General features: G+C 42.7%; 1 protein-coding gene across 8 annotated transcripts in view; it reads right to left on the bottom strand.

Moving 5' to 3' along the window:
- LOC120916544 (MOB kinase activator 2-like) overlaps positions 1 to 27,591 on the bottom strand; it is a 303,463-nt gene that overhangs the window by 42,321 nt on the left and 233,551 nt on the right. For all 8 annotated transcript variants that reach the window (XM_040327592.1, XM_040327590.1, XM_040327588.1 and 5 more), the window contains one exon: positions 16,022 to 16,146. In XM_040327592.1, coding sequence (XP_040183526.1) covers positions 16,022 to 16,146 — 125 coding nt within the window. The remainder of the gene's footprint in view (positions 1 to 16,021; positions 16,147 to 27,591) is intronic.

Raw genomic sequence — 27,591 nt, 5'->3', positions numbered from 1 at the left:
GTTTCATATAAAGTCCCAACTTTTCCTTATTCCCCAATAGTCCCCCTCCATTCATATTACTAGGGATGGAGACTTGTGTGCCGGACGGCCACAGTCTCATATAAAGTCCCACCAACTAGATTTTTGGATTTAGCAATCCTTAAAAAATTCCTCTTTCTGATTGTGTTTCCTGTCAGGTGGAGCCAGTCTACTCTCAAGGTGCCGTCCTGGAAGACGACTTGAGAAATTGTATATATATATATATATATATATATATATATATATATATATATATATATATATATATATATATATATATATATATATACACACACACCGTATTTATCGCGGTATAACGCGCTCCCGCGTATACCGCGCACCCCTAAAGTGGCCCCAAACCTGTGGAAAAAAAATTGTTTTTTTTGTACTTACAGTTTTGGTGTCTTGGGCGGCGTCCATCGGCGGCTTCGGCGGGTCCGGCGTCTGTCTTCCGCGGGTCGGGTGTCCTCTTCGGCGGGTCGGGCGTCTTTTTGCGGCGTCCTCCCCACTCGTTTCCCGCGCCGAGTTTAAATACTGCGCCGACATATACCGAGCGCAGTACACTCGTGTATCGTCGGGCAGGCTCGGCAACTGTCGCGCAGACATCCTGTACGCTCAGGACGTCAGTGCGAGAGGCGCCGATACTGCCCCAAGATGCACTAGTGTACTGCGCTCGGTATATGCTGGCGCAGTATTCAAACTTGTGGCGGAAAAGCGGATATCGGCGTATATCGCGCACCCACGATTTTGCCCTGATTTTCAGGGCAAAATAGTGCGCGGTATACGCCGATAAATACGGTACATACACACACACACACACACACACCGCTCCCTTCTCAAAGCATTTGAATGACAGCAGCAGGAGACAATGGTTCCCACTGTGGTCTCTGAACTTGTGATAAGGGTAGAATCAGCACTGCAGCAGACAGGCAAAGCACTGGATTGACACAGGTAAGTATTTAAGGAGGGGGGTAAGTGGGAACTAGTGGAAGTTTTTTTTACCAGAATGTAGGCAATGCATTCAGGTAAAAAACCTTTTGGATTTAGCACCACTTTAAATATTCCCAACCCAACAGTAATCGGATTACCAGTCATCAGGGAGCAACTTCGACATAAGCAAGAAAATCCCTGTGTTCTTCAACTAAGATGACCGCCTTCATGCTGACATAGTAGCAGAACAAGATATGGCAAGTTAGTATTGGGAAAAACCATCAGTTCCAGGGAACCTACTGGAGACAAGATCTTTGCCTTCTGCTTGCCTTTTTGGGCAAAGCCACCACAGTTCAGGTATTCTTTAAAAATTGTGTGTGCATGCAAGGCAAAACTATGTTTTTTATGGCTTTCTTAATAGGTTTCCGACAGGACAAAGGGTGTTCTATGATCCCACAAATGACTAACAGGCTAAGAAAGATACGACTGATTGAACAAACTGCCCTATTACGTTGATTATGAAAAAAGACTGCATCTTTCCAGAAAATGGGGTAGCTGCGATTCCCAGCAGATAAAAAGGGCATAAAACAATAGGCCCAGAGATCACTAGGTTGTGCAACTGGGAAGCTCTACTCATTTTCTGTCCAATCCCTAACTATATGAAGGGCCCAGGAAACCTGTGGGCCTAAAAAAGTGAGAACAAACACCCATAACCAGAACAGTGGTGGGAGGCGCAAGAATACTGCACCAACACAATGTCAAAAAAAGAGCCATAGAACAAATAGGATTTTTAATAACAGCTTACATGTAAAATGCTTTTCTTTGAGTACACCACGGGACACAGAGCCTTAATCTATACATAGTGGGTTGTATGGGTCACCAGAGGTGATTTGACACTGGCACAACCAATGAGAACAAATTCCCCTCCATATAACTTCTCCCATACAGGAAGTACCTTAGTTTTTGTAGCAAAGCAGTAAGGATCCCATAGAAGGGGGGGGGGACCTTTGTGTCCCGTGGTGTACTCAATGAAGATTTTACAGGTAAGCTGTTATTAAAAATCCTACTTTCTTTATCGTACACCACGGGAAACAGAGCCCTAATCATTTTTTTTTGTGTGTGTGAATATTCATTTTTTTTTTTAAATATTCATTCTTTTTTTCTCATTCAAATATTAACAGTTCATTAAAAAAAAGGAAAAAAATATTCCTTATCTACAACATGGACTTAATATACAAAAAGTAAGGACACATTAAATGGCATACTGGAGAAAAAAAAAAACCACACATCTAATGGAAAAGAGACAACCGGGCCAGGTAGCCCATATATTGTTTTACCTAATTCCTATATTATAAATATACCATTACTCTTTACTCCCATCCATTTATTCCTCCCCGCCTTATACTACTCCATTAGTCTCTTTACCATTAATTTCATAGAGCAATTCACTCGCCCGGTTTTCTCCCCTCCCCCAGATTAATCAGGCGGCTAAGTTAACCATGACTCTGTTGAGTTATCAAACATGTGACTTTTCAGTCAGATATTCTATTTTGGTTATTCTCCAACCCTACTTTACCTCTTACCCATTAGGGAGGGACACCTATTTTTCCTGCCACGGCCTCCACATCTTCTCAAATTCCTTAAGATTACCTCTTTTTATGTAAACAGCTCTTTCTTTACAGATCGTCTCATTTATTACCCTGATCCATTCCCTTACTGCCGGGGGCATTGTCCCCTGCCATCTCATGGCTATTCATTTTCTAGCTTGGAACAAGCATCTCAGTATTACCAATGTGGTGCTCTTCTGCTACTCCCGTTTCTTCCTGTATCTCAATACACATAGTGTGGCCTCCATCTCCACAGATGTTCCCAATATATCCCTCAAGGTATTAAGCACTCCCTCCCAATACTGAAACAGCTTCGGACAACGCCACACCATGTGTATACGGTCTCCAGACCCCTGGCATCTAGGACATTTATCATGTAGTCTTCTTCCATAATTAGACGCTTGGGAGTGTAATAAGCTCTATTTATCAGCATCGGGTGGGAGACTTTCTGTGGGGGTGAAACTTTGGTCCCATCTCTAGAATTCTCCTCCACTGCTCCTTTGTTATTTCCCCTATATCCTCTTCCCATCTCTCTTTTACTTTAAGGAGATTAAACCTGGTGTTGACCTTTTTGCTTATCTGTCCATATATTTCAGATAGAAGACCCTTAGTTGGGCCTAGCTTAAGTAAGTTTTGGAAGAGAGGCATTTTATTCCACTATAGGGTTTGTGTCCTGAATTTGGCTTCAAGGGCATGCCCCAACTGGAGGTAAGTAAAAAATGAGTAGTGCGGTATATTAAATTCCTGTCTCAAATCCAGGAATTTCCTATAGCTGTCACCCTTGTACAGTTGTCTCTGCCGTTTAATACTTTGTGTTTTCCATTTGTGATACCTTTCCTATCTGGAGAATTTCCTGCAAATTGCTATTATTCCAAAGGGGGGTGTATTCAGTGAGCCCAGTATATCCCATCAGTTTAACTGTTTCCCATATTTTGGTTATCATTTTTATTATTGGGTTCCTATAGCTAAAGGAATCCGCCTCTAATGCTTCAATAATTGTATTATGTGGAGCTCCGTTCAGCTTTATTCTCCCATTGGGGGTGCCTCCTCCCGGGATATCACATCCCATTAGGTGTTGCAATTGTGCCGATGAGCAATAGCTCACGGGGTGAGGAATTGCCATGCCTCCTTCCGTTGCCGGCAGCTGCATTGTACGAAATTGAATCCTGGCTTGTCCCCCTTTCCATATTGGCTCTCTGAAAAGGGTTTTGATTTTATTAAACCATTTTCTGCAAATCCAAACTGGAGAATTATGCATTATATACAACAGTTGTGGCTGCATCTACCAGCGGCTGACAAGGGGAACCATTTCCAGATATAAATTTTTTGTTTAAATTTGGCCAGTAATGGTATTAGATTTTTACTCATATATTGGTTGGGGTCTTTCGTCACCAATATCCCCAAGTATCTCAGTGTATCCACCACCGCCAATTGCGGCATTCCTAGTACTGTCACTTCTCTAATCGAGTCCACCGGTAGTAGCTCAGATTTCTCCCAGTTTATCTCTAGGCCTGTAAAACGACCACATTTCTTTACTATGCTCATTGCTTTTACCAACGATTGCTCCATATCTCCCAGGAAGAGAAGGATATCATCTGCATATAGCGTGATTCTTTCATCTCCTGTCTTTCTATGAAATCAGGTTATCTCAGTGCTTGACCTTATGGCTATAGCCAAGGGTTCCATCGCCAGGGCGAAGAGCAGGGAAGACCAAGGACACCCCGGTCTCGTCCCCCTTTCCAGGACAATCTTTTTTGGAGAGTTCATTGTTAATTCTGAGCTTGGCACTAGGATTTTCAAAAGGCATTTTTATCCAACCAGTAAATATCGAACCAAATCCGAATTTCTCCAGAACCCCTCTACAGATATAACCCCATTCCACGCTGTCAAAGGCTTTGGTCACATGCAGTGACAATACGGCTCTTGTTCCCTCATTCTCCGCCAGGGTTTGTAAGTTTAGAAAAGTCCTTCTGATATTCATACTGGTAGCTATGAATCCCATCTGATCTGGATGGATCAGTTTTGAGATAAGTCTATTAAGCCTAGCTGCCAAAACCTTAGCCACTATCTTGGCATCGGAGCATAAGAGGGAAATTGGTCTATATGCAGCAGGATCTAGGAGGTCCTTCCCTTCTTTTGGTATAACTATAATAGTTGCTTCCAACATCGACGCAGGGAGTCTTCCCTCCATGGACGCTCCGTTTAGTACTTTATAAGCTCTGGAAGTAATATTTCTCCATAAGCTTTATATAACTCCGTCGGAAGCCCATCTGGGCCAGGCGACTTTTGGTTTGCCATATCTGCTACCTCCTGCTGGATTTCTACAAGAGTTATTGGAGTTTCTAATTCTTCCCTTTCCACTTGTGTGATGGTCGGAATCTCTAACCTCCCCAAAAAATCCTCCATTTCTCCTTCCATCCCCACCCTCTGTGCAGTAGAGTTTTTCGTAGTACACACTAAAGATCTGCACCATCTCTGAAGTGTTTGATGTTATTTCTCCTCCTGTAGATCTAATAGCCCGGATAGTGGACGGAGGGGAATTGGACTTCACCAACTGCACCAGCATCCTTTCCACGATTTCACCCTCTGCGAAGGGGGACTGCCGCAAAAAGTCATCTGATCTCGACCTCCCGTGTAATTACTCTACTCTACATCCCAGAGCAATGCTCAATATGAAGGGTGGGAGACAGAGCAATCAGGCCACCAACGCACAAGAAGCCCCAAACATTACGCCCGAAGGCAGACACTCATGTCCTCTTACATCTATTTGATAGAATTTGGTAAATGTATGGACTGAAGACCAAGTTTGCAGCTTTACAGATCTGAGCCATCGAAGCCTGGTGATGCACTGCCCATGAAGCACTTATTGCCCTGGTCGAGTGTGCTTTAACAGTAAAAGGAGGAACCTCATTTATTAGACCATAAGCTTGAACAATTGGCGCTGCAAAGTTGACTAGATCACCAGGTGATGGTCGTAGTCCCTGTTTAGAAACAGGTGTTGGGTAATTAGTATAAGGGATAGAACCAATGGAGTGGATCCCCTTTGCTATGGCACACCCCTGTGGTGTGTGGGGGCCTGACAGATTACCCGTTAATGCCAATAGAGATGTACTGTCAATGGTATGGTTGTTGACAGTCTGTCACAGTGTAAGTGCGTGTCTCAAACAGTGATATGCCAAATCTCAGGAAAAAATATAATAAAATATATTGCGTGTGCAAAAAACAAGTAAAAGGAAAGAACACTGAGTGAGGGTTAGGACCCTGTGCAGGCCTCTAATATCACAGTGCTGCATAGTTAATAGGGTGAATAGAAATAGAACTGTAGTATATTCCTATAATACTGGTGATATATATTCCAAAGCCGTGCTGTCTTGAGTGCAAAGCTATATAATGAAAAATGACCCGGAACCGCAAAAAATACAAAAAAAAGCAAGTGCCCACAAAAAAGAGACAGTCCCACAGTAGCTAAGTAAGTGAGATACGTGAAGGGATAAACCTAGAGTGGTTTAGTATCCCCCAATAAAATTAAGTGTAATATCCAATAATCAAGACAGGATACTGTGCAGGTAGGCAAAAGTGTAAATACAACAATTTGATTAATGTTCAAGCCTGGCACTAGGATTAAACCTTCAATCTCTCAGGCAGGTCATATATCAAGGATCATAGTTCACAAATGAATCCATAAAAAAACGGAGAAGGTAAATTAAATTATAAAAATTATAAAAAGGAGAATTATATAGGTCCCAGTGTGCCCACTGGGAATTGATGTGGCAGAGTTCAAATTCTTCAAACAGTTCCTGGGTGCGAGTTAACCACTATAAAATGGTGACTTTAAGTGACAATCTGCTATACTCCAGCAATGGTGACCGTTGTGCTCCCCCTCATGTTTCTAAACAGGGACTATGACCATCACCTGGTGATTTTAGTCAACTTTGCAGCGCCACCATCCCACTTTTCAGACTTGTATACTACTGATCCCAGCATTGAGATCTTCTAGGGAGGCAGGAGCAATACCACATCCTAAGCGCGGATTTCTATATTTGTTGAAGCTTGAACAATTACTTGTCGAATCCACCTAGCAATGGTGGATTTTGATGCCGGCTGGCCCTTCTTGGGACCATCTGGCACAACGAACAAAACATCTGTTTTACGTATCTGAGCCGTAGCCTGCAGATAAACTTTTACTGCTCTCACTACATCTAGAGAGTGCAATAACTTCTCCCCTGCTGTTCAGGAAAAAAGGAAGGCAAAACAATGCTTGATTTAAATGAAACGCTGACACCACCTTTGGAAGAAAGGTAGGATGAGGGCATCGTACAATTTTGTCTTTGTGACAAATTAGATATTAGATAAAGCTGCTAACTCCGATACCCTTCTAGCAGAAGTGATAGCAACCAGAAAGGCCAATTTCCTGCTTAAAAGAATCAAAGGAATATGGGTGATAGTATTATCAGTTCTGCAAAAGCAACCTTTTGAACCCAAGTTCAAATCCCAGGGACACAAGGGTGACTTGACTGGCGGATTTATCCGCAGTACTCCCTGAAAATGCCCGGAATAAGATGCCAATGGTCTCTGAAAAAAGACTGATAGAGTCGATATTTGACCCTTGATGGTACTCGGCCAATTTCATATGCACTCCTAATTGGCAAAAGGTGAGAATCCTACTTATGGCATACCTCTGGATTCACACCAGGAAACATACGCCTTCTAGACTCTGTAGTAGATTAGCCTGGAGGCTGGCTTTATCGCATTAATGAGTGTAGAAAGAACTGGACCCGAAAGCCCTGGTTTCTTCAAGATGTGGGTCTCAGTAGCCAGACCGTCAAATTTAGCTTCTCTAAGTAAGGGTGGAACACTGAACCCTGTGACAGCAGGTCGTGATGGAGCGGAAGCACCCAAGGTCTTCCTACCGCCATTTTTATGATCTCGGTGTACCAAGACCTCCTGGGCCAATTAGGGGCCACTAGGAGTATTGGTATTTCCTCCTTCTTGATCCTTCCCAGCAAACTCTGTAAGAGAGGGCTCGGGGGGAATGCATAGATCAGTGAAAACTGATTCCAAGGAATTGTCAGAGCATCCGATTCGTAGGCCAGCGGATCTTTTGTCCTGGACACAAAGTTGTCAAACTTTGTTGGACCCCGGATGTAGACCTGCTAGCTCCCAGGCTTCCCATCTCTAGCATATTGCCAGAAAGACATCGGGGTGGAGAGACCACTCTCCTGATCACAGTTGCTGGCGACTTAGATAGTCCGCATGCCAGTTTTCTACCCCTGGAATGAAGATTGCAGAAACACAAGGAACATGTTTTTCTGCTCATATCAAAATCCAATTTACCTCTTTCTGAACATCCCGGCTTCGGTTGCCTCCTTGGTGACCCATAAAAGCTATTGCAGTAGAATTTTCGGATTGAATCCGAACCGGTGGCCCTGTAACCTGTGTGTCCAGTTTCTGAGGGCTAAGTATAGTGCCCAAAATTTCCAGTATAATGATGGGCAGGCTCTTCTCGGTTTTGGCCCAGGTATCCTGGGCTGAAGCTTCTTCTAATATTGCTCCCCAGCCCAACAGGCTGGCATCTGTCGACACCACCTTCCTGGTGACTGGGAGAAAGAACCTTCCTTTCTGCAAGTTTTTGGTCCTTAACCACCAACTGAAGCTTTGGCGCACCTGTGGAGACAGGCTCATGGGTAAATCCAATGCTTGGCTTCTCCTGTTCCAGGCAGCCAGAATACCGCCCTGCAGTAGTCTCGAATCTTCCCTAATAGCCTCATGCAAAGGCGAACTGATGGTGCCTACGGACCGAATGGTTTCCATTCGGAAATGGCAAATGTTCAGAAACTGGTTTAGGTCCTTTAGGTGCAGAATGGGTCTGACGCCTTCATTTGGTTTTGGAACCACAAAGAGGTTTGAATAAAACCCTGCACCTTGCTCTTTTAGGGGGACTTACTTGATTACCCCCTGAGACAGCAAACGATCCAAACCTCCGAAGAAAGAATCTCTCTTTACTGGATCTTTTGATAGGGTGGGGTCTCTCAAAATTCCAGATTGTACCCCAGGGATACAGCAGAAACCACTCACTTGTCCTGGATCTCTGTCTGCCAAGCTGCTGAAAACTGCCAAAGCCACCCCCCCACTCGGCCGAGCGGGGGCGGCCCTTCATGAGGAAGATTTGGGGCTTTGCTTGTTAGCTCTTTGCCCCCACTGCTTACTGTTCTTCTGGGTCTGGCCCTGGTCTTTAGCCTTTGAGGCCATCTGATAATGCCGTCCCCACTGCATGGAGGCAGATGTTCCAGGAGCTAGGGAGAGAGAATGCTTAAAACAAGGACGCTCGTTTTTCTTGGTCTCCGGTAATAGAGTAGTCTTGCCACTTGATATCTTTGGGATATACTTTTCCAAACCATCCCCAATGAGTCGTTCACCATGGAAGGGAAAACTGGTCAAGCTTTTTGCATGGTGCTTCCGCTGACCAGTGCTTCAGCCAAAGAATTCTATGCATATGCACCAGCTGGAACGCAAGGCGAGATGCGTGTTGAATAGAATCCATGATGGCATCTACTGTGCAGCATAAGGCCCTAGGCATATTTTCCCAAAATTTGATCTGCTCCGAAGGCAGGTCTTTTAGCCCCTGTTTCACCTGATCCTTTAAGACCTGACACATACCCACTGCTGCCATGGCAGGTTGGGTCACTGCGCCTGCCAGGAGAAAGGAAGACTTCAATAAAAAATGGGGGGTGTATATGGCACTTGCAAGCGCCATATACACCCCCCATTTTTTATCTGTTACCAGTGTGTGAGCACTATTAGTTGTGGCTGCTGCTTTTATTGTTTTAGTTGTTCATTTTTAGCCTTATGTGCCCTAGTTAGGTTGGTTTGCGCATTAGTTCCCCCATTTTTACTTGTTTTTATAAGACTTCAGTAAAGATTCAAACTTTTTCTCAGAAGGATCTTTAAATACCTGGGCATTGTTTACAGGACAGGTTAAGCTTTTATTTACACAATAAATAGTCGCATCCACTGAAGGCAAACTCCACTTCTTGGTAAACCTCTCCTCTCCTAGGAGGAGAAAACGCCTATCTGGATGCTTTCAGTCTGCGTTAATCAGATTCTCCAATAAAGGATGAACCGAAAAGGAGCATGCAGCCTGTGGGGATTTTAATGAACCCAGGGAGGAAACAGGCAAATCAATTAACTTCAAAGACAGTAACTTAAATGAAGAGCATACTGTTTCAGTATAATATTGCACCTGCAATTTTTGAACCTGGGAAGCAGAAAAAGGTTCTTCTGAAATCCCAGATCCTTCTGACTCCTCATCCTTATCGTCTGATGGTGCTATGTCCTCCGCATCCTGAAACCTTTCCGAAGGGGGATCTGAAGTAACAGAAGGAACTCTGCTTCGCTTTTTGTCCTTTTGGGAGGACTTTGCGATTAACAAAGTGATTCTTCCTTCTAAACTGTTCAGGGCTACTGCCAAATTGTCCTCAGTGACATATGCAGGCCCAGGCACTACAGGAGAGGCTGTTGCTCCTGATTGAGTCAATGGCTCATCCTGCACAGGTGCATCATAAATTACCGGAGAGGAAGTATCAAGCAGGCCCGGCTAGAGGCTCTCGTCTCAGGTGGCGATGCTTTTTTTTCTTTTTTAGTCAATGTATTTTTCCTTTGGGAAGAAATATTACCAAGCAACAAAGCCAAGGTACTATCAACTGCATATACTCCTGTGCTAGTTAAGAAATTTACATACAGTATGCAACTAATCACACAGTTTCATGCCCAGCTGGTGTCCTCTTTTAGGGGTGCCCTGATAACCAACCATATAGAGACCTTACGTGCCCTTGTAAGTCGCTGTGTCCCCGATCAGGTGAGAGCTGCAGGTTTGAGAGGCTTTTATGCTTTTTGTGCTTCCCTGCTTGAAATGCCGTGGGATGATGTGCCCGTGCACGCTCGTGACCCGCCCCTTCCTCCTTGCCCCCATAAAGTACAATCTTCTTAGGCACTGGCGAAAAAACTACTAGGTACTTCCTGTATGGGAGGGGGTTATATGGAGGGGGACTTGTTCTCATTTGTTGTGCTAGTGTCCAATCACCTCTGGTGACCCATACAACCCACTATGTAATGATTAAGGCTCTGTGTTCCCTGGTGTACGATAAAGAAAAATTAAATTTGCCAAAACGCTTCCCCTGGAAGTCCTTATAGTATCCATTGTAGACTCGGTCCTTCTAATGTAAAACCTGGAAAGGGGAGCTGCAGTAATCCCACAGACTTGGTGGTCTGCCATGACACAGAGTGCAGAGCCTCAAACACTGTCTAGGGGAGCATTGGCAGAGAAAATTGTGAAGACGTATGCTCATTGGCTGACTGAAGAGACTATCCAAAGTTTTAGGCATCTGGTATGAATCTACTAGCAGCTGCTTGATTAAACAAAAAATAAATAAAAATCTTGACCCAGCAGAGCTGGAGAGGGACAATCTACCTTAAGATAAATTAAGGTAGCATAGCAGGAGATGGCAATGGTCACTACAGGCAACTGGTCTTTGGGGTCATGAGGAGAAGATATAACTTCTGTCAAAACAGCACAACCATGCAAGTGACCTCACTTTACTCCACTGCAGTTGAGCAATACACTTTAGTCACCATATTATGTAATTATGTATTACATGGAATCAGAAGGGAAATGGTCTGTAAGTGTGTTAAGAACTGGGTATCCAATAGTTTGCCTGTCAGCGCCGGTATCAGGATGGATGTCAGAACGTGACACGCACACACGTTCTGAGGGAGGGGCCTGACAGTGCAGCCAAGGAGAGTGTGGGGCATGCCTGAGATGACCCGTGGATCTTTCACAGCGTGAGAGGCTGTGAAACCACAGATGATGCCCTGGTTCCCGGGATACACCGGACCTTTGCCCAGCTAAGCTATAGCTAACCTGCAGTGTTGAAGCTCGTGTCAGTCTGCTTCCTGCACCCACCCCCGCTCCCCCCGTCAAGCTAGGTGAGAGTTCCTGCTGTGACGGCTCAGAGAAAACAAGGTAAAGCTGAATTGTCTTCTAAAAAGCTGGTGTAGTACAAGAAGTTTTCCAGGAAGGAATGAACATTTTTTATTAAGCCAAGTACCAGACTTCCCTTGTCCAGTTAAATGTTTTATTTCTTAGCCGTGCCTGCATGATTTGACAAGTTATTTACCTGTAGTCCACCTGCATGGATGTTTGGCAGCTTGAACACAGTGTTTTATGTGGGAGCAGGTTTTGGAAGGATTCACAGAAGTAACAGGCAAGATATACGCCATAAATATTTTTCCCGGACAGTGGATCTATGCCAAATAAACTATTGCGCCCCAGAGCTGTGGTGGCAGGAGTTGTAGAAACAGCTTAACCACCAGTGATTCAGCTTAAGAATACAGGCTTAAGCAAATACCAGCCAGCCCATACACTTGAGGCCAATTATAAATGCAAACCTTTCCTTACTTGTTGCCATAGGAGAGCGAAAGTGGATTTTTTGACATCATAACCACATCTCTCTTAAACCATACACACACACACACACACACACACACACACACACACACACACACACACACACACACACACACACACTTGTCTTGTTAATGAACTTACCAGAGACTAGCTAGGTGTATGGTTACAGCATATGACAACAAGCACTCACAGGACTGTGATAGACCGAAAGCTGCTATTTATTTAAGTTATAGACTGCTTATGCCTATAAGTAACCTAGGCCAACCTAGGCCAACTTATAGCCGTTCGGCCAGTGAGCTGGGCCAAATAAGTTACCACCCCCCAGTGTTGTGGCGGAAGGAGTTGCAGAAATTGCCTACACAGAGGGGTTTCAGCCTAAAAACTGAGGTCTAAGTAGACACAAACCAGTTTATACATCTGGGGGCTGACCCTTTTTTTGGTGCAACCTTTTTTTTCTTCTTAAACTGTGGAAGCGAATAAGAGCTGCCAATAAAAACTTGAGTAAGGCTACGAGTGAAACTACGAAGGGTACGGTCCCTAAAGCCCCCAAAAATAGCAAGAGTTGAAACAACGGAAGAAAGAGCAGATAAACATGACCAGGAATTAAGTGAATTAAAGGAACAAATTAAATGAACACAGCAGAATCAGAGAATAATATTATATCGATTAGAAGACCAAGAGAACCGAAATAAAAGACAACATTTAAGAATCCGCTCACTTCCAGAGGAAAGAGAAGACCTGAGGAAAATTATTAACATAATATTCAACCCCCTCTGGGAAAAAAAAAAGAGTAGAGGATGCTCTTAAAATTGAGAGAGTACACGGTGTTGGAAAACCAAAAAATGCAGATGACTGACAGAGAGGCATAATAGTAAGGTTTCGGTATTTTGAAGACAAAGCAGAAATTTGGTCGAAATTAAGGGGGAAACCACTGCTCCAGTTTGAAGGGACAGAGTTACAAATCTTTACAGATTTGGCACCAGAAACACTGGCAAGGCGGCGACATCTGAAACCTCTTTTGGAGCAAATGCGGTCGAAGAATGTTAAGTACAACTGGGGATTTCCGGCCTGTCTGATAGGCCAAAAAGAAGGAAGATCAGCCAGACTGAGGCTCCCAGAAGAATTGACCGGATTTTGTGATAAATTAGACTTGCAGGTCCCAGATTTACCAGAGCATAAAAAGAAGATATTAGGAGCTAGGTCAACAGGACTTTAGAGAAACCTAGTACGGAAATTCTGGGGCGGGTGGCTGTGGAGGCGGCGGAAGTGGGCAACATTCTACTTTAAAAAAATGAAGGGAGACTTTGATCCCCAGGCTGTGTCAATATATGAACGGACTGGGGACCGAATATGAAATAGGCAGGGAGGCCTTAGCAGCTACGATAACAATAATTCCGAAGGAGGGGAAAGATGGTATGCTTTGTTCTGGATATAGGCCTATTTCGTTTCAGAACGAATGAAGGGGCTGATGACCACACTAGCCCATCCGGACCAGGTGGGATTTATCCCAGGAAGGGAAGGGAGGGACAATGGGGTTAAAGCATTACTCCTCCTTCAGAAGATAAAAGAGAATGGGTCCCCAGGTCTACTCCTGTCAATTGATGCGGAAAAAGCATTTGACAGGGTAGACTGGGGACTCATGATACAAACCCTGAAAAAAGTGGGAATTGGGCCTAGAATGATCCAGTGGATTAAAACATTGTACCATCACCCTTCTGCAAGGATAAAAATAAACGGCACGTTATCTCCTGCTTTTGAAAAGAAAAACAGGACAAGACAGGGTTGCCCCCTGTCCCCCCTTCTGTTCGCGCTGTCCCTAGAACCCCTCCTTGCTATGGTCCGAAATAACCTTGATGTCAAGGGTATTAATGTGGGAGAAGACAAACAAACTCTCAGCCTTCGCAGACGATGTATTGTTCTATATTATCAACTTCAGGACTACATTACCAAATTTACTTAAAATCCTTTAACAGTATGGCGAGATATCAAACTTTAAAATCAATGTAAGCAAGACCGAGATTCTAAATGTCAACATTAGCAAATCAGAAGAACGGCTCTTAAGGGAGGAGTCTAATTTCCCTTGGCAGAAGGAACTTAAGTACTTAGGAGTAAAACTTGCTAATTCAATAAAGAAAATATATAAAATAAACTACATCCCCCTATTAGATGAAATAAGAGAGGAAATTAAAAAAATAACAAATAGATCAATATCATGGATAGGGCGAATTAATATTCTTAAGATGGTTCTTTTACCAAAGATCTTGTAAAAATTCCAGATGGTATCAGTGGCAATACCTCAACCATACTTCAGAGTGTTAAAAACGTTGTTAATGAACTTTATATGGAAGAATAAAAAACATAGAATCTCCTTCTTGGTATTAAAACAGGATAAAAAACATGGAGGATTGGCTGTTCCCGACATTAAAAAATACTATGATGCCGTTGTGCTCTGTCCCAAGTGGTGGAGTGGGCCAAAGATAAACAGGAAAAAAGATGGGTAAAAATTGAAAATGCACTGTCAAAGACACAACTGGCAAGTATTATATGGAACCACCCCCCCCCCCAGGATAGAGCACTAGATGAAAATACACATTTTTTTGACACGGAATGCACTTAAAATATGGGACACGTTGCATAAAAAATTTGATAGGGAATACAATTCACCCCTTGTAGATTTAAAAGAAAATTTATATTTTGCACCAGGAAAAAAAGAAGTGGGAGGAAAGTGGATAAAAAAAAGAAAAAGCACAGTTAAGAGATATAATAAAAAGGAGGGAAAATTATACCATTTCAGGAGTCAAAACATAAGGAGGAATTAATGGTATTAGATGAGTGGCGGTATCGACAGTTGTGCCATTTTGTCCAAAACTTACCTCAGCCAATAAGGTCAGGGGAAGCGCTAACACCGTTGGAACGGCTATGTATAGTAGACAATCCAAAAGGTGTTATTTCTAAGCTATATAAACTGCTGCTGACAGTGGACGAACTGGAGATGCCCCCATTCATTAAAAAATGGGAAAAGGAATTGGGAACACAAAGGGACAAAATTACAATAGGAAAAATTATAAAATTGACCCACTCCTCTGCGGTAGACATCAGGACCGCAGAAGTGAACTACAAGGCTGGTATGCAACACCAGATAAGATAAGTAAATTCCAAGTGGGACAGACGGCGGAATGTTGACGAGGTTGTAGAACGGGAACAATGGCCCACCTGTGGTGGGATTGCCCGAAAATTTAAAAATATTGGGAGAAAATCCTGGAAGTACTAAAGTATAGTATAGAGCAGGGGTCTCCAAACTGCGGCCCAAGGGCCGGATATGGCCCTTTGCCAGCCTTTATCCAGCCCTTGGGGCTTTATTCCTCCCACTGATATGAGGCACTATTCCTCCTGCTGACACCAACAAGGGGGCATTATTTTTTCCACTGATACCAATGATTTGATAGAATTACTCTTACTAAAAGGGGCACTACACCTTATCCTTATCAATTCAAGCATTTTTTAAAAGGTTCCGATTTTTTTCTCTAAATAACAAACATGTCATACTTACCTGCTCTGTGCATTGGTTTTGCACAGACCAGCCTCAAACCGCCTGTTCTCGTGACCCCACTGGCATTTGGAGCTCGTGCCCCCATAGCAAGCTGCTATGGGGGCACGGGCTAGAAATGCCCCCATAGCCGCACTTGTGCGTGCTCATTCCTAAGGCACCTCTGTGTGTCTATGAGAAAGGAGAGACGCGGAAAAGCATCTGCTCTTGTGCACATCACTGGGCTGTCATGGAAAAGGTGCTCAAAGCCAAGACAAGCAACCGGCATGAAGCAGCCGTCTCCTTCCTAGCTATGTTACCGAACAGCTGAAGATGGGAGAGTGAAGAGGAGTGGGCACCCAGTCTAACCTTTAAAACAAAGCTTAGGAAGTACCTAGAAGCATGAGATAAAGTACTACATGATTATAGAGAAGCAACTTCCCCCAGGCTCTTTGAGGGAAAGAAGCTTACACTTACAGTGTTTAGTAGGAACCAAATCCTCATCGGTCAGGATTTTTTGGATGATGCTGGCAGCATAATCTGCATACTGTGGTCCAGAGCATTTTCTCTTGCGTCCTTTTTCATCTGTCCACTGAATCTGCCTGCAAAGAAAAAAAAAACCTATGTTAGATTTACCGGTAACGGTATTTCTACGAACCTTCCATGACGGCACACCTGAGATGAGGGCTCCTCCCTACAGGAAACACAATCAATTGACAGCTTGTTATACGTCCCCACCCTTCCCCTTGATCCCCAGTATGCATTAAAGTAATCCTGAACTGGTTTACAAGGGACATAGTTCCATATAGGTACTTACCACCTAGCGTTTAGCTTGTCTTTTTCCCTCCACATAGGGCGGGAAGTAGGCCTGCCGTCCAGGACGACACACCTGAGAGGATAATCAAGTAACCACAGGCCTACCTTCAGGGTGGGACCACAGCTTGTAGGACCTTCCGACCAAAAGACAAGTCTTGCTGTGACAACATTTCCACACGATAGTGCTTTAGGAAAGTATGTTGCCTGGGCCAGGTGGCCGCACTGTTGATTTGCTCCCAGGAGGCCCCTGCTTTTTAAGCCCAGGAAGTTGCTAGAGATCTGGTTGAATGAGCTTTGATTTTAGCTGGAGCTGGGATCCCAGAGCATACATAAGCCCTGGAGATGGCTTCTCTTATCCATCTGCAGACTGAGGCTTTTGAGGCCTGAAGACCCTTCCTGGACCCAGCATACAGAATTAGTAGGTGATTGGATCTCCTAAAATTCTTTGTTCTTTCTAGATAGGTAAGAAGACACCTTCTTACATCCGGACAATAACATTTATTTTATTTCTCGTTTTCACAAAAGGACAGCAATATTATATCTTGCGTCCTATGAAATAAGTATGCTACTTTTGGTAGGTACAAGGGATTTGCCCTGAGAAAGACTCTGTCTGGCTGTACCAGGAGGAAGGGTTCCTTCATGGACAGCGCCTGCAGATCCCCTACCCTCCTGGCTGTAGTAATTGCTAACAAAATTGCTAATTTTAAGGTTAGAAACTTAAAGGGAACCTCTTTTATAGGTTCGAACGGGTGTTTAGATAACGCCTCTAACACCCTAGTCAAGTCCCAAGGTGGACAACTACCTTTAAGGACAGGGGAAACTTTCCCTTGCTAACAGAAAACGTTTAATGAGGTCCCCTTTTGCCAGTCTTCTATCAAGATAGACTGAGAGGGCCGCTATTTGGACCCTAAGCGTACTGACTGTTGAGCTTAAATCTACTCCGTCCTGGAGAAACTCCAGGATAACCGGAACAATAGTGGAGGATATCTGTCTTTCTTTACCTCAAGAACGGAAAGTCTCCCAAACTTTTGAATAAATCTTTTTAGTCACCGTTTTTTTACTCGGAAGGAGGGTATTTATTACCTTCTCTGAGCAGCCTTTACTATTCAGGATCTGGCGCTCACTAATCAGGCCGCCAGCTGGAAAAATTCAGGCCTTGGGTGTAGAACTGGCCTCTGATCTCAGACCCTTAGAAGCCAGGACCTCTCACTCCCTTTCCCAGGGGGGTTTGTACTCACCGGTCCCCGACCTGGATCTGCCTGCAGTCGCATTTGCCATCCCTTCCTCTTGTTCCATGAGGAGGTTGGCTGGGTCTTGGGCTGCTGGTACCGCTAGAGGGGCTGGTACAGCGAGCTGACCACTTTTCACCTCCTTGCTCTCCGCGCCACTCTCCACGCTGTCTCCCGGCGTTTCCTAACACTTCTGGGCTGCACTGTGTCTGCGGCTGTGTTCAGAACGAGGCTTGGAGCTCAGTTCTTCCTTCATAGAAAAACCCGGAAGTGAAGAGAGCGGCGTATTGGCAGCGTTTTTGAAATACAGCGATGGCCCGCACTCCCTGCGGCCAGAGCGCTGGTGCATGCCTGGGGCGACCTGTGAGAAGGAGAAAGCCTACAGGTTAGTTTAGCCCTCCCCGGCCTCCCTAAAACCTGTCTCAACAGGGGTACCATTAGACCCTCCCCAGTCTTTTAGGTCTTTAACCACTTCCCGACGGCCGTACGACTATTGACGGCCGCAGGGTGGTTCTAGTTCTCTGAGGCGCCGTCAATTGACGTCCGCCCCTTTCCGCGCTCCCCGCGCGCGCTCCCGAGCACGGGAGCGGGGAACTGCTGTGCTGGCCGTGTCCCTTGGACACAGCCAATCACAGATCGCCGTGAACGGCCAATCGGAGTGGCCGTTTGCTAGGCGATCTGTGCGGCCAATGAGAGATGATCTCATATGTTTACATATGAGATCATTTCTCATTGCCGGCTCTCACAAGCAGCGGTGCTGTCAGGGAGAGAGGAGACCGATCTGTGTCTCTTGTACATAGAGACACAGATCGGTCACCCCCCTCCCCCCACACAGTTAGAACACTATATAGGACACACATTTAACCCCTTCCTCACCCCCTAGTGTTAACCCCTTCTCTGCCAGTCACATTTATACAGTAATTAGTGCATTTTTATAGCACTGATTGCAGTATATATGTGAATGGTGCCAAAAATGTGTCAAAAGTGTCCGATGTGTCCGCCATAATGTCGCAGTCGCAATAAAAATCGCAGATCGCCGCCATTACTCGTAAAAAAAAAAAAAAAGAATAATAATTCTGTCCCTTATTTTGTAGGCGCTATAACTTTTGCGCAAACCAGTCGCTTTTTTTACTAAAAATATGTAGAATACGTACCGGCCTAGACTGAGGATATAAAAAAAAAAAAAAAAATTGAGCTATTTATTATAGCAACAAGTAAAAATTATTATTTTTTTTTTTTCAAAATTGTCGCTCTATTTTTGTTTATAGCGCAAAAAATAAAAACCGCAGAGGTGATCAAATACCACCAAAAGAAAGCTCTATTTGTGGGAAAAAAAGGACGCCAATTTGTTTGGGAGCCACATCGCACGACCGCGTAATTGTCAGTTAAAGCGACGCAGTGCCGAATCGCAAAAAATCCTCTGGGCAGGAAGGGGGTTTAAGTGCCCAGTAAGGAAGTGGTTAAACAAAACAAACATGTCGCTGTGTTCGGGAGAAACACAATCAATACTGGGGATCAAGGGTAAGGGTGGGGACTTCCAACAAGCTGTCAATTGATTGTGTTTCCTGTAGGGAGGAGCCCTCATCTCAGGTGTGCCGTCCTGGAAGGTGATAGGAGAAAAATAAATTTAGCTTTTGGCAGACTGTAGCATTATATGGCATTTAAAAAATGTATACAAAATTCAAAACTTATTTTTTGGTTTTCGATGGAATGGGAAAGGTTAAACCGTTTGTTTAAAATCATCTTAAACTTTATTTGTTTTTCTTTACAAATATCATACAAGAAATCAGAAACAGACATATCAATATAAAACAAATGGTGGGAGGTAGCCCCTCCCCAGATGTTTTCCCTATTTCCCTTTTGTCAAAAAGAAAAGAAAAGAAAAAAAAAAAGAGGGGGAGGGGAAGGGGAAGGTTAGGGAAAGGAAAGCAAAGAAGAGTAAGAAAAAGAGGGAAGGAAAGGGGGTGGGTGAGACAGTTTTCTTCATGATCATTAAGTGCTAGTACATAGTGTGTATTATTAGTTGCTTCAATAAATACCTGTGATATGAGGGAAAAAAAGGGGGGAGGATACGGGGAACGGTTATTGCACCCACTTCCCCCAATCTAATTTCTGTGCTCTTACGTGCCTAAATGTTCAAAAAATTTGTGTGTGTATACACAATAATTCTTTCTTGATAAGTATTATACTGATCTTAATACATGTATAGACAAAAACAATGGTGGTAGTGGCGCTGTAATCGGTATGAGAGATAATATGTCCATTAAATGATAGTCCGTTTATGTATTATACAGTGTGTGTCACACAATGGGAGAAGATGGAATGGGGAATGGAAAAAAAAAATGAGAAAAAGTCCTATGGTTTAAAATGATACAAAGTGCATGTTCCGGGGCAAGCCTCCAGGGGGAAGATGAGAGCAGGCTCCAAATATGCAAAGCAAAAATAAATAATGGCACCACCCACCAGGTCAGGAACAATATAATTTTAATTCAACAATAGGTGCATTATCCACTTACATTTAAAATGAGTGAATTCGGCAAGTCCTTGCTGACCCATAGGTGCCGATCATCCGCTGCATCCTCTGGATCTTTGTCAGCTGGAAAACCAGGAAGTCCAGGCGATGTGTACACCAAGAATGAGGCTTGAGACACAGATAGCGTGGAAGCGCGATGACGTCACAGGCAGTGACAGAGCGGCGACGTTTCGGAGCATTGCGCCGTAGGTAACTAGGCGCGCTCCTTTTTCAAGCATAGAGGACTTGTGTAGATGGATGCCTTTATATATATTAGAGACGGTCTGCCATCTAGTGGATGAAAAGAAAAGTGTTTCATCTACGCCCTCCAGAATGGCAGACCTATGGAACAATACTGCATTATGATAATAGGAGTGAGTAAGAACATTGGCAGTGAAGGAACAATTATGAGGGAATATATATATCTATATATATATATCTATATATCTATATATATATATATATATATCCATCCATCTATATACACACACACACACTGTATTTATTGACGTATAACACTGAAAATATAGGGTAAACTGTGTCTGCGTGTTATACGCAGGGGGCCATGGAAAGTTTTTTTCCTGAAACTTCCCTCTTAAAGTTATGATGCGTGTTATACGCCGATAAATACGAGAATATATATATTATATATATATATTACACATACACACACATATATATATATATATATATATATATATATATATATATATACACACACACACACACACACACACACATACACATAATATATATATATATATATATATATATATATATATATATATATATATATATATATATATCTGGCTCCTTGCTGAGATCTGGTGTGGAATTTCTGATCAGAAGTGGATTTTTTTGATTACAAGTGGAAGAGTTAAAAACCAGGATTTGCTATTAGCTGCTTTTAACTGTTTCTGCTGCAAGTGTTCAATTGTTTGTCTTTTTTTCTCTGACACTTTTTAAACAGCTTTTTTTTTCCTTTTTTTCCTTTCTGCTAATTAAGGGGAGTGTTTAATTGTTAACAGGGGAGTGTCTAATTGTTAACAGGTGAGTATATAAGTGTATTTTAAAACTCCATAAGAGCTGGCTCCTTGCTGAGATCTGGTGTGGAATTTCTGATCAGAAGTGGAATTGTTTGATTACAAGTGGAAGAGTTAAAAACCAGGAGTTTAAAACAAGAGTTAAGACAGGAGTCTTCTAAAACTAAGTATCATCTTAATCTTCATACAAGTAATTATATTGTAACTGGGAAATGAGTGCTAGCAGGGTTGAAGGTTTTGCTCAGTGCACAGAGTGTCACATGTATGCAAAATTGGTGCAACAGCTCCAAGATGGATACCGCTGTGACAGATGTGAGCAGGTTGCCCTTCTGGAAGCTCGTATTAGAGATCTGGAGGAGCAAGTTGCAACACTGGGTAGAAATGACAACCTTGAAAGGGGTCCTCTGCTCGCTGAGCAAGTGGTCAGTAAGGTTGATGTGGAGGGTGGAGGGGCAAGTCAGGATTATCAGATAGGGAGATGGGTTAAAGCAGTTAGAGGGAGTGGAAGGGGCGTGAAGAAAGGGAAGGCCAGTCCTGTATTTGTGCATCAAAACAAATTTGCCAAGTTGGGTGATGATGTGGAGGTGGCAAACACAGAGGTGGCAGCCCTAGATGTTACTGCTACCCCTAACAGCCGGGAGAGCAACCCATCTAGTAGAGGTGGGGAGGGGAGTGCAGGTAGGCCTAGACAGTTGGTGGTAATAGGGGATTCTATAATCAGAAGGACTGATAGAATAATTTGTCGCCAGGATCGCTTCAACCGAATGGTTTGCTGTCTCCCTGGTGCCAGGGTTCGGCATGTGGTGGACCGGGTGGATAAATTACTGGGAGGGGCTGGGCATGACCCAGCTGTCTTGGTCCACGTTGGAACCAATGACAGTATACATGGAAGGTGGAGGCTCCTTAAGAATCAATTTAAAGAACTAGGCTGCAAGATGAAGGGAAGGACCTCCAAGGTGATATTCTCTGAAATATTGCCTGTGCCATGCGCAACACAGGAAAGGCAGGGGGAGATTAGAGAGCTGAATGCATGGCTAAAGACCTGGTGTAGGAAGGAGGGATTTGGGTTTCTAGAGCACTGGGCTGACTTTTCATTGGGGTGCAACCTATATGCTAAAGACGGTTTGCACTTGAATGGAAGGGGGTCTGCTGTGCTGGGGGAGAGGTTTATGGGAATGCTGGAGGAGTATTTAAACTAGGATTGAGGGGGAGGGTGAATTAGAATTACATCGAGCAGACAGGTCAGTTAGTGGTCAGACATTAATGGAGAGTGGAATGGGGATAGATGGGGGAAGGGTTATGGCAGGTGACAAGAAAGTTCCCATGTTGCAAACAGCCATTGGAAATAATAGTGCCATTTGTACTACTATAAATTATATGAAAAACACCAGAGAAAAATGTAACAATACATTTAAGTGTTTGTTCACCAATGCCAGAAGTCTGCCAAGCAAAACAGGTGAGCTGGAAGCTCTGGTGCATGAGGAGAGCTATGATGTAATCGGTATTGCTGAAACTTGGCTTCAATCCTCACATGACTGGGCTATTAATATTCCTGGCTATGCGCTCTTTCGGAAAGACAGGGTAAAAAGGAAAGGTGGAGGGGTCTGTCTATGTGAGAAGTGACCTCAAAGCAAGCGTGAAAGAGAACCTGGTTGATGGAGAGTGTGATGAGGCTGAAGCATTATGGGTGGAACTGCATACAGATGTGCGTAGTTCAAAATTAATCATTGGAGTTTGTTATAAACCACCCAATGTTAATGAGGAGGTGGAGACTCAGCTCCTTGCACAGATGGAAAGGGCTGCAAGGTCTGGGACGGTGATAATAATGGGGGATTTTACCCAGAAATTGACTGGATTAATGGCACTTCTGGGACAGTTAAAGGACAAAAATTTAAAAACCTATTGCAGGACAATTTTATGGTGCAGTTTATTGAGGCCCCAACTAGGAATGATGCCCTGTTGGACCTGATAATCTCAAACCATGCAGAGCTTATTACTAATGTTCAGATAAAGGAACACCTGGGTAGCAGTGATCATAACATGATTTCATTTAATGTTAACTATAAGCAAGAAATACATACAGGAAATATTAAAACACTAAATTTTAAGAGAGCAAATTTCATTGTTTCTTTTTTCCTGCACCATGCATTTCTTCCTTCAGTCTGTAATAAGGAAGAAAATGGGGGGAATAAATAAATAATTCTTGGTTAAAGAATTCTAACCAAGTTTGTGCCAAGACTGTCTTTCTTTGATAGAATTTGAATCGGCAAGCAGCAGTCTGGTGAAGTATATGATAGACAGGGGGATGTAGTGGCGCTTGCAAATACTAAAAACCGACAATAATTTAAAACAATAAAATATTCTAAACAATGATTCCTAAAGTATGAGAGTGAGTCCGTCCTCTACTGGGGTAAAAATGTGTAACACTCGAGGTCTATGCCCAAAGAATACCATCCAACATCAATAATTAGATGTGGAAGGAACTGCGAGTGAATAAATAATGAAATCCAATGGATAAAAGTGCCTGACTGGCCGCACAGTGTACATGGGATAATAATCCTTTTTTTAAAAATATGTGTCATAAATCCTTAAAGTGCTTGATGAAAAACAAGTGCAAAGTGCTAATAATTAAAACAATAATAGCAGTGAATGAAAGCTCCAGCTCTCCTGGAAAGTGGTTAATTACTAATTAGCAAACACATGCAGGAAAAAGCAACAACTGAAAAGAAGTCCAAAAATGCAAGTGTCCTAAAAACCTAAACGGTTCAATCATAAAACTGTTGTTTTTCTGTGCAATGAAAAAGATATAATAATATAATAATAAAAAAAAAAAAAAAAAAAAAATCATAAATAATAGTCCAAAAACAGATAGTACAATATCACTGCAGGATTAGTGATAGTGAATAAAACTATATCCAGTGCACAATCAAGTGATAATGAAAATATTAAAAATAAAGTCCAAAGTGCAAAGTGCATCTGTGCTCCATTCAACAATTCAGATGATCAGTGGTTAATTCAGTGAAGACTTGTTACATTGTGCTCATTCAATGAAGACTTGTTACATTGTGCTCATATGTCTGTGAATCAAACCAGCCCGATTTTCCTCAGTGTGGGGATTATTTTTACCAGCCTCTTACCTTCTTGAGGCTTTTACCAAGCCTGTAACAGGAGCTGCTCTGCAGTCACATAAATACAATCCAGGATCCAAAGACGGCTCACACTCCTCCCCATTCAGGCTCTCAAAAAGAAACACAGGAATGCCTCCATAGCATAAAACCACAGGATATCAGTTTAATAAAGAAAAACGAATACACTCACAAACATTGCTGTGTTAAACAGCGTGTGTACAATCGAGTGTCACCGCTCTGCGGCCGCAAAGCAGGTGACTTCACCAGCAAGCCCTCTGTGTCCTCCTCACGCGTATCGCGACAGCCCTACGTCGCTTAATCATCCTATTATTATATCTTTTTCATTGCACAGAAAAACAACAGTTTTATGATTGAACCGTTTAGGTTTTTAGGACACTTGCATTTTTGGACTTCTTTTCAGTTGTTGCTTTTTCCTGCATGTGTTTGCTAATTAGTAATTAACCACTTTCCAGGAGAGCTGGAGCTTTCATTCACTGCTATTATTGTTTTAATTATTAGCACTTTGCACTTGTTTTTCATCAAGCACTTTAAGGATTTATGACACATATTTTTTAAAAAAGGATTATTATCCCATGTACACTGTGCGGCCAGTCAGGCACTTTTATCCATTGGATTTCATTATTTATTCACTCGCAGTTCCTTCCACATCTAATTATTGATGTTGGATGGTATTCTTTGGGCATAGACCTCGAGTGTTACACATTTTTACCCCAGTAGAGGACGGACTCACTCTCATACTTTAGGAATCATTGTTTAGAATATTTTATTGTTTTAAATTATTGTCGGTTTTTAGTATTTGCAAGCGCCACTACATCCCCCTGTCTATCATATGCTGTCAGTGCGTGAGCACTATTAGTTGTGGCTGCTGCTTGATTGTAACTTTTAATTTATTTGTACCACTATATATATTTTTTCCCGGGTTAGGCTGGTTTGCGCATTAGTTCCCCCCTTGTTTTAGTCTGGTGAAGTAGGTTCCCATCCCAGATGCCAAGAACCTGTCAATGGTTCCAGGTAGTACACCCCAGATGGTAAGCCAAACACAGGTTATGCAGTGACCACAGTCCCGATGTCTGGGTTATTGTCATGAGGTTTGTTTGGAGGTCAACCAAAACCAGGGTCGTACTTTCCTCATCAGCTGTCACTTACATTCTCAGGTGATGGGGTGGGTGCGGTCACTAACATGAACTTTACTGTGTCGGGATCCAGGTGGGACTCCTGAACCCTGTGATCAGTTTTCATCCTTTCCAACCAGGTGACTGGGTCATTGTAAAGAAGCTTGAGGGATGAGACCATGCCAGCCACTGCAAGAAGCGGCTCAACCACACCAAAGAAATTAGTAGTATCTTTGTTTATTTATGAATACTGGGGGGAACTAATGCGCAAAACCACACTAACTAGAGCAATGAAAACTAAAATAAATTAAAAAATGTAAAACCAAGCAGCAGCCACAACTAAATAGTGCTTACACACTGATAAGATATTGGTAAAAGGGAGGGTAATGGCGCTTGCTAATAAACAAAGAGCAGAGTAATAATAAATATAGAATATAATGTAAGTTCAGATCAAAGTCCAAAAATCTAGATCGGACAATCCCTAAGAGCCAGAAGAGATGTTTCACTCCTATTCAATGAATGCCCACCAACCATCAACGGGATAATGAGGGGGGTGAAGCAAGTGATATTTAGTGAATATGTGAATAGATTAGTAGTATAAATAATACCACCAAACTGGTAATAAAAAATAGCACTCTAAAATTAAAAAATGCACATAAAAATAATGGTGATACAAACAAATGATAAAAAACTGTGTGGAACCACAAGTATCAACCATGATCCACTAACAAAGTAAAACATTTATAGTGAAACAAATAAATGCAAGTGGCAAAACATGCATAAAGATAATAAAAATGACAGAAAATATAATGTAAGTCTATGTGCACACTCAACACTCCAAAACTATGTGCAGAAAGGAATTTGAGATCAAGTGTACAAAAATAAGTCATGACAGAGTGCTTCAATCAGCATTAATTTCCAAGGTGCATAAAAGCTCCAATAAAACACACACAATAATGCTTGAATCCAAAGAAGTTCCCACGGTGAAAACGTGCAGAAAAAGTGCTCCGAGCATGTGACCTGAAAAGCTCAGCTCAAACAGGAAAGAGACCAACCTGCGCATGTGCAGCAGTACTACCCTGACTGTGTCTTATCTGCCTTGCCAAGAGAGACCCTGCAGGAGGGAAAGGATCTGTCTATACAGGATCAAAGAGCCTTTTTACACAATAAAGTTCCACAAGCCATCCACCCTGTGAGCTTTACTGCCGTGACCTGGGAATCTGATACCTGGGGGATTAAAGTGACGTGGGGCAGCAGGCTGGCCGGTAGACATTGATCATCAATGGAATTTGCTGTGCTTGTAAGCCAGCAGTATTGAAGATCCTTATAGGCTCATTATAGCCTTTTTGAGATGAGAGGTTTGGGGAAACGGAGCACCGTTTCTGCACCGTGGGAAATTCTTTGGGTTCAAGCATTCCTGTGTGTTTTCTATTGGAGCACTTATGCACCTTGGAAATTAATGCTGATTGAAGTGTCGTGACTTATTTTTGAACACTTGCTCTCAAATTCCTTTCTGCACATAGTTTTGGAATGTTGAGTGTGCACATAGACTTACATTATATTTTCTGTCATTTTTATTATCTTTATGCATGTTTTGCCACTTGCATTCATTTGTTCCACTATAAATTTTGGACTTTGTTAGTGGATCATGGTTGATACTTGTGGTTCCACACACCGTTTTTTTTTATTATTATTTATTGTTTGTATCACCATTATTTTTATGTGCATTTTTTAATATTAATTAGAGTGCTATTTTTATACTACTAATCTATTCACATATTCACTAAATACCACTCCCTTCACCCCCCTCATCATCCCATTGATGGTTGGTGGGCATTCATTGAATAGGAGTGAAACATCTTTTCTGGCTCTTAGAGATTGTCAGATCTTGTTGTTTGGACTTTGATCTGAACATGCATTATATTATATATTTATTATTACTCTGCTCTTTGTTTGTTTGTTTATTTATATTTTTTTGTTTAGTAAATTTTAGCAAGGGTAACGATGAAAAGCATCCCAAGTTATTATTTAAAGTGTATTCTCTGACTTACTAAGAGTAAAAAGGACCGATTGCGGCGTCTGTTCTGAGTTTCCACCGAGCTTTAGTCCCCAGCGATGACAGTGGTACATGCCATTTATGATGTTGTTTTTGGTATGAGGATTTTTGACAAACTGGTGAAGACTCC

The sequence above is a fragment of the Rana temporaria genome, chromosome 10 (assembly GCF_905171775.1).
Source record: "Rana temporaria chromosome 10, aRanTem1.1, whole genome shotgun sequence".
Taxonomy (NCBI): domain Eukaryota; kingdom Metazoa; phylum Chordata; class Amphibia; order Anura; family Ranidae; genus Rana; species Rana temporaria.
Note: the sequence above shows the minus strand (reverse complement) of the source record. Positions and strands in the feature narration are given on the sequence as shown.